Source organism: Somniosus microcephalus, chromosome 1 (assembly GCF_052327205.1).
Source record: "Somniosus microcephalus isolate GS21.2 chromosome 1, FLI_Smic_1.0, whole genome shotgun sequence".
Taxonomy (NCBI): Eukaryota; Metazoa; Chordata; class Chondrichthyes; order Squaliformes; family Somniosidae; genus Somniosus; species Somniosus microcephalus.
In genome coordinates, this window is record NC_140987.1 from 99546078 (window position 1) to 99559527 (window position 13450).

General features: G+C 44.9%; 1 protein-coding gene across 1 annotated transcript in view; it reads right to left on the reverse strand.

The window, feature by feature from the left end:
• Positions 1–13450, reverse strand: part of kank1a (KN motif and ankyrin repeat domains 1a) — a 350207-nt gene that overhangs the window by 19073 nt on the left and 317684 nt on the right. The window contains exon 5 of the mRNA XM_085984893.1: positions 11681–11706. Coding sequence (XP_085841019.1) covers positions 11681–11706 — 26 coding nt within the window. The remainder of the gene's footprint in view (positions 1–11680; positions 11707–13450) is intronic.

Consider the following 13450-nt stretch of genomic DNA (forward strand, 5'->3'; position numbering starts at 1 on the left):
ATTTTGGTTGTTCCTACTGTGAAATTTATTTTGGGTCCCTGATGTTTGGATCTTTGCTGGAACACAAGGACTTTGGTTTTTTGGGGATTTATTGTCAGGGCCCAAGTCTGGCAGTACGACTTCCAGCAGGTCCAGGTTCTGCTGTAGACCCTCCTTAGTTGGTGACAGCAGAACCAGGTCGTCTGCAGAGAGGAGGAATTTAACCTTGGATTCATATAGGGTGAGGCCAGGTGCTGTAGATTGTTCAAGTAGTTTTGCCAATCCATTAATGTAAATATTAAAGAGTGTCGGTGAGATTGGCGAGCCCTGCGTCACCCCCCGCCCCTGTGGGAAGTATTTTTGTTTGTTTGTCTCCAATTTTAACTGCACATTTATTGTTTGTATACATTGATTTAATTACATCATATGTTTTCCCTCCTACCCCGCTTTTGATAAGTTTCAGGAATAAACCGTCATGCCAGATGGAGTCGAAAGCCTTCTGGAAATCTACAAAGCATGCGTAGATTTTGCTTTTGTTATGGTGAACGTGTTTGTCAATTAGGGTCTGTAGGGTGAAGATATGATCGGATGTTCTATAGTTTGGCAGGAATCCAATTTGGCTTTTACTCAAGACATTGTGCTCCTCAAGGAAGTTTATAAGTCTTTTGTTTATGATGCTACAGAACACCTTCCCCAGGTCACTGTTTACACAGATGCCTCGATAGTTGTTTGGGTCGATTTTGTCCCCACTTCTGTATATGGGTGTTATGAGTCCTTTGTTCCAGATGTCAGGGAAATAACCGACACTTAGAACCAAGTTGAAGAGTTTTAGGATAGCTAGTTTCATTTTGTCGTCTGCGTGTTTAATCATCTCGTTTAGTATGCCGTCTATCCCGCAAGCTTTCCTGGTCGCAGGTCCTTGAGTTTTTCAAGAAGTTCTTTTTCTGTTATTATGGCGTCTAGCGGGTTTTGGTTAGCTCACCCCCCACCCCCCCCCCTCTCCTCTCCCCCCCTTCCTCTCCTCCCTCCCTGCCCCTCCTCTCCTCCACCTCCTCCCTCCCCTTCACCCCCTCCCTCTCCTCCCTCCCCCTCCTCTCCTCCACTCCACCCCCTCTCCTCTACCCCCTCCCCTCCCCCCCTCCCTCCACCCCCCCCCGTCTCCTCCTCTCCTCTCCCTCCCTCCCCCCCTCCCCTCTCTCCCTCCCCCCCCTCTCTTCCTCCCCCTCCTCTCACTCCCCTCTTCCTCCCCCCTCCTCTCCTCCCCCCTCCTCTCCCTCCCTCTCCCTCCCCCCCTCCCTCCCCTCCTCTCCCCTCCCCCTCTCCTCTCCCCTCTCCTCTCCTCCCCCTCTCCTCTCCCTCCCTCCTCTCCTCTCCCTCCCCCCTCCCCCTCCCTCCTCTCCCTCCCCCCCCTCTCCCCCCCTCCCCCTCTCCTCTCCCTCCCTCTCCCCCCCTCCCCCTCTCCTCTCCCTCCCCTCTCTCTCCCTCCCCCTCTCCTCTCCCTCCCCTCTCTCTCCTCCCCCCTCTCCTCTCCCTCCCCCTCTCCTCCTCCCCCCCTCCTCTCCCCTCTCCCCCTCTCCCTCCCCTCCCTCCTCCCCCCCCTCCCCCCCTCTCCCTCTCTCTCCTCTCCCTCCCTCCCCCCTCCCTCTCCTCTCCCTCCCCCCCCCTCCTCCCCCTCCTCTCCTCTCCCTCCCTCTCCTCTCCCTCCCCCCTCTCCTCTCCCCTCCCCTCTCCCTCCCCCTCCCCCCTCCCCCCCTCTCCTCTCCTCTCCCTCCCACAATTCACAATTCAAATCGCTTTATTGGCATGATAAGTTACATCTTATGTTGCCAAAGCATCAAAATACATTTATGGTTTAGCACATAAACGCAGTTCTATTCATACAGTGTATAAACAGGTATATCCCTGAGTGTATAAATATACATTCGCATTGTTTATATATATTCTTTTCTTAGTTTACTGGTTGTCCCTCTGTTCGTGGCAAGCTGTAACATAGTGTGCCGCAGTGTTATACAGCTTCTCTCCTCTCCCAGTAGGAATGGGAGTTTTTGGTTGTCATTCAGATTTCTGAAATCAGGGCATATTTGTGAGAATTTTTGGTAGAAATTCTCCCTGATGCCCTGATATTTTCCGCAGGCTGTGAGGAAGTGCATCTCTGTCTCCACCACTCCCTGACTGCAGTGAGAGCATATCCTGTCTTCTCTTGGTAGCCTGGTCTGCCTGTGTCTGCCTTTTTCGATCGCTAGGCTCCTCCCCCCCCTCTTCTCCTCTCCTCTCCCTCCTCCCCCCCCCTCTCTCCTCTCCTCTCCCTCCCTCCCCCACCTCTCCTCTTCCTCCCTCCACCTCCGCGGATCAGCGCCGGCCGGCGCACGGCCGAGCGCATGAGGCCCGGCCGGACTCACCGTAGCTCTCTCCCTCCCTCCCCCTCTCCTCATCCCTCTCTCCTCTCCTCTCCCTCCGCGGATCAGCGCCTCAGGGCCGGCCGGTGCGCGGCATGGCGCGAGGCCCGGCCGGACTCAGCTTAGCTCAGGTCGTGCTGCGGGCCGACGTTGACGCGCGCGATGACTCCCGCCCCGCCAGCCTTTACTAAGATGGCAGCGATGGCTACGCTCAGCGCAGTCCCATGCCGCCAGCCTTTACCAAGATGGCGGCGATCGCGGGGCGGGACGTGCCTAGCTCGGGCGTGGCTGGCTAGGAGAGGCCGAGGCTTCGAGGCCTGCAGGTGGGGTAAGCCTCCAAGGTTGCGGCGCCCAGCGGAGGTAGCGAGTCAAGAGGAAAAAGAGGGTGAAAGGTAGGAAAATTAATCAGCTTAGAAAAAATATTTACAAATTAATTTACTTTTTTTTTAAAAAAACAATTTTCCCTCCACACACACAAAGTGGGAAAAATAAAGGCACAGAAAGTGGGAAAAATAAATCGTTAGGAATCAAGATGGCGGCCACTCACCTCAGCTCAGAAGGATTAGGCCCGCCCACACACGCAATGAAATGCCACCCGTGACGCACCGATTGGTCAACCATCAGGTTAATCCCCTGTACGATTGGTCAACCATCACGTCACTCAACGCTAATGAGCGGAATGTTGCCGTTTTTTTAAACCTTTTTTGTAGGCTGTCTGAACAATTTTTGTCTGACCAAAAAGTAAATACACCTATTAGACTCCCCTAATGATAAGCTTTCTTTTGACATAACATATATGTAGGTACGCTCTATAACTTTTGATTGTATAGCGGACAGACAGATTTAGTGATTTTTGTAAGAAGAAGGGGCCCGTAGTATTTCTAAGTTTGACAGCACTTCCTGTCAGACTTATGAATGGAGCATTCCCTGCTCCGATTGGCTGCCCATGGCCCACGTGATCCCAGGGGACGCAATGAATTAACTGCGCCCCTGGGATACACAAGCACTGTGCGCCGGCAGCTGGAGCAGGCCCCGGATCGGAATTCCACGGGGGCCCACAGCTCAACAGCCGGAGTGCAAGGTAAGTGCAGGTCGGGGGCTTACACCCGCGGGAAGCCCCCGACCCGAATTTCTGGGCCATTATAAATTAGAGACATCCTTTCCAGGAAGACATGATTTGAAAACCATTAAATACAATGTACACGAGTACTCACTGATGGTTCAATGAGTTTATCCAGTGCAAAGCTGATTCATACAGACCCAGATGGTCGAAGGTTCAACCTTTGGTCTGTATTGAGTTAGCTGATCTCAACCACTGTCAATGGTAAGGGCGATACAATTGGTCTCAGTTCCCTTGGGTTAGAGGAGAGGAAATTAGCCAGGGTTCTCGCTTCTGTTTGCTATTCAGTGACTCTAGCAGTGCACTTTTGTGGACCTCTGAAGAAGATAGGAGTGTGTTCAGTTGTGATAATCAAATAGTCTACACTGTGTCAAAGTTCACACGAGTATATGGTATAATGCATGTGGAATCAAACCCTAGCAACTATTCAGCTCAACAATAAAAAAAAAAGCGTACAACCACAAAACTAGGATACTACTTTAAAAGGCAATACGTGCAGAATTAAAATCAGAAAATGCTGAAAATACAGATCAGATCAGTGAGCAAGTGTAAAGACAAGGCTATGACATTGCCAGAACTGATAAGAGTTCTGAAGAAGGGTGTACACACAAAACATCATAACCTGTCTTTTCTCTTTACAAATGCTCACCAACCTACTGTGTACTTCCAGCAGATTTTGTTTTTATTTCAGGCTTCCAGTTTGTGCAGTTTCTTTTGATATGGAGAACTAAGTTTAGTTTTCCTGTTTTAAAATAAAAGTTTACAACATTAAAGAGCCACCTAAAACGATCAGTACTGCCCAGGTTAACTGGTCCGTCTTGCTGCCCTCCAAGTGAAAAATATGTACTTTGCAGCAGGAAGTTTACTTAGATGACAAGAGGATTAGAGATTGAATATTGACAAGATCAAGCTACCTAAATTCCATTTAACCAGCATGTTCTGCTTATTGCACTATAAATTAAAGGACATGCAAAATGTAAGAAGTACAAGTAATGCCATTACTCAGATTAACTGAATTGTATTGGCTGCATTTAGTGCAGCAGCACAGAAGTTAACAGAAGGCAGAGAAATATTTGAGTACCCAGAAAGATTCCTGTTTACACCAGTTTGCCACGTTAATCATTGCCAGTATCTGCAGTTTCTTCCTATCAAAACAACTTCTACTTTAACCATCTGTGGCTATATTTTCCTCAAGCAAAGCGAGATTGAATCCAACTAAAAACATTTCTGAAAATATCCCATGGACAATACAAGGATTATCATCCAAAGGTACTTAAATGTAACTGGAGCTGCACATGACTTTTACAGTTTTCCTTTCCTCAGTGTATAATTACTGTGAGGTGCTAAACTCCATTTGAGGAGTCCGACAAAAGACTTTTCACTGCAACAGAACTAAATTCCAATTGCTGAATGAAAGAGGAAGTACATTTTGCTTTTTGAAAAATATCTTGGCAACTACGCGCCCTCCCACCCCCAAACCCACCAATGACTTAGCCAGTACGTAAACTGCCCAAAGTGGAATTCATCCCACACGGATTAAGTCTCAGGTTCAATATTTAGTTTGTGCTAAGTTAGTTGATCCCTGCCAGGAGTGGCAGCAAGTTTGGTATAATTAGGCTCAGCACCCCTGGGCTAGGATAGGAAAAATATAGTCCCCTTTTTAATTGCTATCCAGTGGCTTCCACTAAAAATAGCTTGAGTTGTCATGCTGAGCACGGGCAGGACTAGGCTCAGCTGTGATGCCACCCTACAACTGAATAGCGTGCCAAAACTTACTGTCCAGGTTTGCATATGAATAACCACAGGAGCAAATACTAAAAGGGGGCTATTGAAGTGCAACCCAGCACAAGTCATTGCCAGGAGAGAAGGAAATTGAAGAACAAACATTTTTGCCATTTAAACATTATGTAGATAGACACCCAAAGTTGCCACTGGTTTGCAAACTGATTCTCTGCATTATGGACTACTAGCTCACACAGGATCACTATACCTTCTCCCTTCATCCTCACCTCTGCTGAGTAGTGAGAAGCCCACTGAAGGGAGCCAATGTTTCCCTACACGGTGGGAGGGAAAATGCCTGGGTCACTCACTTCAGATCATTCCCCTAAAACAGCAGTGGTTTGTCATTGAGCAATACAGGCAACAAATGAAGTTCAAACCAATTCCTTGACAACCCTGTCAGGGAGGAGGGAAAAAGGGAAGAAATATGAAAATTAAATTTACAACACGTGATGTCAGCCTGTCCTCCTGCCAGGCAGCAGAGTCTTCCAGCTAGTAAGTGTTGTGTTTGTTTAAATGGAAAATGGCAAATTTCCAAATTAGAAATGATCAAGTATGAGGCTTTTGAAATGTTGTTTCTGATTGCTCAGAAGATAGATATGTAATGATCTGTAAATTTTATCTAAATGCACCGGTGAAAGTAAACATCAAAACTAGAAAAATACATCCTTTATTAAGTCCCAAACTTCAAATGCATCTCTAGGAGGCAACCAGTAAGATTAAATTATCCCATTTGCTATTGATGTCAGTTACACACATGCAGATTATATGCATCTATATAGTTCATAAAATAATTAAAATGTGTTTTGACTGCACGCATGTATTTATACTACATGACTAATCCCAAAAATGTGAAATATTTCCACAAACAAACAATAATTATTCAACTGAACAGACTGGCTCTACATTCCTACTTCTCCCGCAGTCTCCACCACTAATGTTTTTCTCCGGTTTCACTTACCACTTCTAACCCCAGACTCTCCTGGTAGCAATAATACATGGACTTGTCTGCGCCCCCCCAGCAGTTATTCAGCACTTAGTCATTAAGCTAGTAGAATCGAATTTAAACATTTTTATGTACAACTTAAAATTTACCATCAGCCACTATATAAAAATAAAAACCCCACACAACTCAGCCAGCTGTGTGGAAGGGAATTAAAATAGTAAATAGAGATCTCATTTCAGCAAGGTGACCAATGGATACTTTCGAGATTCATTTGAATTTTGCTGTATTTATAGAGTAATATAGCTAAAATTTCAAGTCATCTCACTGCTAAAACAAGTTGCAACTTGGACCGAGAGCTGTCTCTTCCCCTTGAACACCACTGGCAGCAGAGGTCTGGCTATGCATCATATCTCCAGTCAGGACTGGAGATTACTTTATTCCTCCTTTTTGGTTCCTACGTGGATGAACCAAATGGAGAAAAAGAGTAATCCCAGAAAAGATTATGGTAAACTTTGAAGAGAGAAAAAAACACTTCACATAGGCAGACTGGTTGAATGGGCAGACATATGGCAGATGAAATTTAACGCAGAGAAGTATGAAATGATACATTTTGGTAGGAAGAATGAGGAGAGGCAATATAAACTAAATGGTACAATTTTCAAGGGGATGCAGGAACAGAGACACCTGGGGCTGTATGTACACAATTCTTTGAAGGCGGCAGGACAAGTTAAGCAGGCCGTTAAAAAGGCATATGGGATCCTTGGCTATATAAATCAGAGGCATAGAGTAGAAAAGCATGGAAGTTATGCTAAATCTTTATAAAATACTGGTTAGGCCCCAGCTGGAGTATGGAGTTTATTCTGGGCACCACACTTTAAGAAGGATGTGCTCCAGAACTAGCCGCGCCTCTAGCCAAGCTGTTCCAGTACAGCTACAACATTGGCATCTATCAGACAATGTGGGAAACTGCCCAGGTATGGCCTGTCATCAAAAAGCAGGACAAATCCAATCCGGCCAATTACCGCCCCATCAGTCTACTTTCAATCATCAGCAAAGTGACAGAAGGTGTCGTTGACAGTGCTATCAAGCGGCAATTACTCACCAATAACCTGCTCACTGACGCCCAGTTTGGGTTCCGCCAAGACCACTTGGCTCCAGACCTCATTACAGCCTTGGTCCAAACATGGACGAAGGAGCTGAATTCTAGAGGCGAGAGTGACTGCCCTTAACATCAAGGCAGCATTTGAGAGTGTGGCATCAAGGAGCCCTAGTAAAACTGAAGTCAATGGGAATCAGAGGAAAACCTCTCCACTGGCTGGAGTCATACCTAGCACAAAGGAAGATGGTTGTGGTGGTTGGAAGTCAATCATCACACCCCCAGGACATCGCTGCAGGCATTCCTCAGGGCAGTGTCCTAGGCCCAACCATCTTCAGTTGCTTCATCAATGACTTTCCCTCCAACATAAGGTCAGAAATGGGGATGTTTGCTGATGACTGCACAGTGTTCAATACCATTCGCAATTCCTCAGATAATGACGCAGTCCATGCCCGCACGCAACAAGAGCTGGACGACATTCAGGCTTGGGCTGATGTGTGGTGCGAATGTTCCCTGCCACTTAAGTACCAGGCAATGCCTATCTCCAACAAGCGAGAGTCTAATCACCACCCCATAACATTCAACGGCATTACCATCACCGAATCCCCCACTATCAACATCTGGGGGCGGGGGGGGTCACCATTGACCAGAAACTTAACTGAACCAGCCTCATAAATACTGTGGCAACAAGAGCAGGTCAGAGACTAGGTATTCTGCGGTGAGTGTCTCACCTCCTAACTCCCCAAAGTCTTTCCACCATCTACAAGGCACAAGTCAGGAGTGTGATGGAACACTCTCCACTTGCCTGGATGAGTGCAACTCCAACAACACTCAAGAAGCTCGACACCATCCAGGACATAGCAGTCCGCTTGCTTGGCACCTCATCCACCACCTTAAACATTCACTCCCTCAACCACTGGCATACTGTAGCTGCAGTGTGTACCATCTACAAGATGCACTGCAGCAACTCGCCAAGGCTTCTTCGGCATCACCTGCCAAACCCGTGACCTGAAACTTTTTCCAGTGGCAGAAGGGTCGGTAACCAGAGGACACATATTTAAGGTAATTGGCAAAAGGACCAGAGGCGACATAGAATAGTATAGCACAGAAGGAGGCCATTCGGCCCATCAGGTCTGTACCAGTTCTTTTGAAGAGCAATCCAGTTAGTCCCACACCCACTGCAATTTTTTCTCCTTCAAGTATTTATCCAAACATGAAGGGGGAAAAAAATTCCGCAGCGAGTTGTGATGATCTGGAATGCACTGCCTGAAATGGTAGTGGAAGCAGATTCAAGAACAACTTTCAAAAGAGAATTGGATAAATACATGAGGGGGGCAAATCTGCAGGGCTATGGGGAAAGAAAAGGAGAGTGGGACTAGTTAAATAGCTCTTTCAAAGAGGCGGTAAAGGCATGATGAGCTGAATGGCCTCCTTCTGTGCTGTATCATTCTATGATTCTACGACATAACATAATGGGAAGTATTACAGCACTGTCCAAAATTGAAAATTTATATGTCCAAAAATATAGTTTAAAATTGTCATAATAAATGACACTCAAGATTCATTTTATGTTTAAATTAGTAGGGTTACATTGCTCACCTCTTGCTAGAGGTGGCCACAGGTTGCAGAATCAGACCTATAGTGTTACTAGGCCATCTCCAACTCCTGCTCACATCCATGCTGAGAGCTGAACCGTGCAAAATTAGCCCTTATAAGTGGCGGAAAAATATTACGTGAGCCATGAGCTACTGCAGCTTTGAAAGCGATTTTTTAAAAATGGAGAAATCAAACATTTCTAACTACAAAGGTTATATTCCAGAAGTTTTGATTCATGCTGTTTTGTTAATGACCAACCACCAGCCCCTGGCAGAGCACAATGATGTAATCGATGAAGAATTTGCCAAGCACTGGTGCATTCTTTCAGGTCACAGAATATACTTACCCTGTCAAATCCTATCATGCATCTTCTCACAGAGTGCAATGTCAGCATAAACCAATCATTTAGTTTCAACTTAACATGACCACTATACTGGGATAATCAAAATGCTTTGTAAACTGCATCAACTGAATTGCACCAGCATCCTCTTAAGATAGTATAGTTATATGATAAATGAAATTTCAAAAGCTATGGCTTTCCAAGTCAGAAGATATGGAGAGAGGATAGAAGTTGAAGTTAAACAGAAACATCATGTTTAGTAGCAGAAAGACTGTTCAAAAAGTCTCTGAAACATTGTGTAATAGTGTGGAAAATAATAGTACTCAGTTCTTGCTTCTGTAGCTCAAACTTGAGTGGAAAAGAATTGAACACATTGACAATGCATCGATTAAGGTTGGCTTACCCAGATGCTAGGGAAAGTCTCCAGACACCCTGTTGTCTGGTGGCAAACCCCCAAAAATAACAAGCTCTGAAAATAAAAACTGAACAAATGCCTGATCATTATTGTAAAAGTTGTACCATTAGTCAGAACTTCATGCAGGCCTGAAAACCTGCAGATGCAACTTATAACAATAAATTTGTCAATTGGCATAAAAGCTGAGAGAGTGTGCGCTATTTACACCAGCTTTTATAAAAGAACAAACTTGCATTCATATCGCACCTTACACATCTTTAGGACATCCCAACATTCTTCACAGCTCAAGTGTAATTACTATAGCTGCTAATTTGCAAACAGCTAGGTCTCCAACTGCAGTGAGATAAGTGACCCATTACAGGAAACTTTCTGGTATCCGGCACGGACGGGACCGACGTGGTGCCGGTTCATCAACAATTCCGGATAAGCGAACGCTATAGTAAAAGATACGGACCTTAGAGCTCCGTATAAAGCAATAAACCCTGTACAGCTTCAGAACGTCCACAAGTTGCAAGCGTCTCTGTAGCTTAGCAACAGCTGCAGCCAAACCCTTGCCTTCCTCCATTTGTTGCTGTGCAAGTAATAAAAGTTACCTGAACCGACTCCTGAATTTTGCCGGTTATTTAGGGGCCGGTTAATCGAAAGTTTCCTGTAATCTGTTTTGTTAAAATGTTGATTGAGGAATAAATGAAAGAACTCTGCTGCGATCTTTCACGTCTATCTGAGCAGGGACACGGGACCTCGGTTTAAAAGTTGCATTAGTGAGACAGCAATTCCAACAATACAGCACTCCCTCAGTACTGCAATTAAGTGTCACAAAGATCATGTGCTCAAGTCTTTGCAGTGGGGCTTGAACCCATGACTTTCTGACTCAGAGGCAAGATTACTACCACTGAGCCAAGCTGACATTTGGGGTGATTGTTGAGATGACGACTTTACACAGACTAGTTTTTTTTTAAGTCAACATACTTTTGTAAACTACAGCAATGTTATTTAAAAATATTAAAAAATTATCAATGCAATTTTTTCAGGGTACTGATAATCAATTTCGATTTTCAAGTGAAATAAGAACATAAGAAATAGGAGCAGGAGTAGGCCAATCGGCCCCTCGAGCCTGCTCCGCCATTCAATAAGATCATGGCTGATCTGATCCTAACCGCCAATCCACTATCACAGAACCATCTCCTGAATCTAACAGAATTAGACACACGAAATAGGAGCAGGATCAGGCTACACGGCCCCTGGGCCCGCTCCGCTACCCACAGGGCCATGACCGATCCGAACCTAGACTCATGTCCAAATTCCTGCCCGCTCCCCGTAACCCTTAATTCCCTTTACTTCTAGGAAACTGTCTATTTCTGTTTTAAATTTATGTAATGATGTAGCTTCTACAGCTTTTTGGGGCAGCATATTCCATGGACCTACCATCCTCTGAGTGAAGTAGTTCCTCCTCATCTCAGTTTTGAAAGAGCAGCCCCTTATTCTAAGACTATAGTTCTAGTCTAGTTTCACCCATCATCGGGAACATCTTCCCTACATCCACCCGATCCAACCCCTTCACAATCTTATATGTTTCAATAAGATCGCCTCTCATTCTTCTGAACTCCAATGAGTAGAGTCCCAATCTACTCAACCTCTCCTCATATGTCCATCCCCTCATCCCCGGGATTAACCGAGTGAACCTTCTTTGTACTGACTCGAGAGCAAGTATGTCCTTTCTTAAGTATGGACACCAAAACTGTACGCAGTATTCCAGGTGCGGCCTCACCAATACCTTGCATACATGCAAACATGTAAAACAGAACTGGTTATTTTAAGTTTTAAAATCAGGTGTTTCCTCCCTCCATACTTTGAACAATAAGGACGCCCCCCTCTCAATCAGAAAGGCAGGTAAAGTTCACTTGCTATATTTGTTCTCTGGAACTGGGGGGAAGATTTATCCACTCTCAAGAAGCATGGTGTTGAATTTTACAATGGGGCAGGGGGGAAGAGAAATTAAATGAGTCCACTCACCATATTCAAATCAATTTTTGCATTGACTGTTCACAGAGTGGAACCAAACATAGCTTTGGGAAAGTTTACTAGTGTTTCCTGGCAGTCAGATGTATAATGGTATGTGGCACAATTAGTGAAAAATGAAAGGAATAAAAAAAGAATGCAAGTAATTATAGCCAACAATTTAAATTTAAAATTTACATCCATCAGGCAGTACAGTGGCACTGATGTTAGCACATTATTGTTTAGTGCCACAGAACATGAGCCCCGCTCTTCTCGATCCCGATTTAATCCATGTCAAAAGGGTTTTGGGGGTGGGGGACAAGCTGAGGAAAGAAAAACCAAAGACAACAGTCACACCTGGGCAGTCCTGGTATGTTCTGGTGTCTAGCTACAGGAAGCATTAATAATGAGTCTCTACTCCCTTAGCTGCTGAGCTGTAGGCTAGGCAGCCAAAAAGTACAAGCAAAAATGAATATCTCCAAAAATGCTCCTAAAGTAAAAAACATTTTCTTAGGCCAAGGAAAAAGGTTAACATTACCTTTTTATGTGCTAGTTTTCAGCTGGACTCAGTTAGTAGCACTCTCACCCAAGTCTTTTGGATTCAAAAACACGATGGCCCATAATTTCTGATGCCTAGGTGTGTGTATGAGCTGTGTACACACCCATAGGGACCTCGCAAGTGCCGGTTTGAAGCATGCGAAGCACACGCGCTGAAAACCAGCACTTCCGATCCGTCAAGAATCCTTGTTTAAAATATTTAATTTAACGTAATTTTAACTCATTTAAAAAATGTGATTAAGAAAAAAATTATTTACTGTTTTGATATCTTTTTTCAGTGGGTCCCCATTCATACTTTTGACAGGTTTACCTGAAGGGGGATTCCCTTCTCCCATTGGCATTGGCTCGCCTGGCCCATGTGATCCCAGGGACGCTTGCAAACCGCCTGTGTCCCTGGGATACCTGGGCCTTTGTGCGCGCACACCAGGAGAGGCCCAGGAGTGGAAGAGTCCGGACCTCGGGAGCCCTCAGGTAAGGGCCTAGATTTTTTCCAGATAGGAGGCAGCCGCATGCCTCCTATCGGAAATTACGGGCCAATTTCTAATTTTGCGGAACACACAAATTTTTTTTGGGGGGGGGAAGATAGTCAATACAGAGAAGGACTGCAACATATTACAAAACAATAAACTTGCAGAATTGATATAATTAGCAAATGAATTTCAACACACAAGTGAGAGTTATTACATTTTGTAAGAAAAATAAGGGGGCAACATATTACTTGGAAAATAAGAATCTAAATGGGGTAGAGGAGCAAAGGGATCAGAGTGCAAATACACATCACTAAAAGTAGCAATGCAGGATAATAAGGCACAATGGTTTATTTCTGGAGGGATAGAATTGAAAAGGAGAGAAGTTATACTAAACTTGTATCGAACCTTGGTAAGACCACACTTGGGAGTACTGTGCACAATTCTGGTCGTCATATTGTAAAAAGGATATATAGGCACTGGAGAGGATGCAAAAAAGATTTACAAGGATGATACCAGAAAGATGAACAGGCTGGGTCTCTTTTCTCTTGAAAAAAGGCTGAGGGGTGACCTAATAGAGGTTGTTAAAATTATGAAAGGTTTTGATAGGGTAGACACAGAGAGAGTGTTTCTACTTGTGGAGAAGAGCAAAACTAGAGGCCATCAATATAAGATAGTCACCGAGAAATCCGAAGAAATTTCTTTACCCAAAGAGTGGTGAGAATGTGGAACTCGCTACCACAGGGAGTGGTTGATGTGA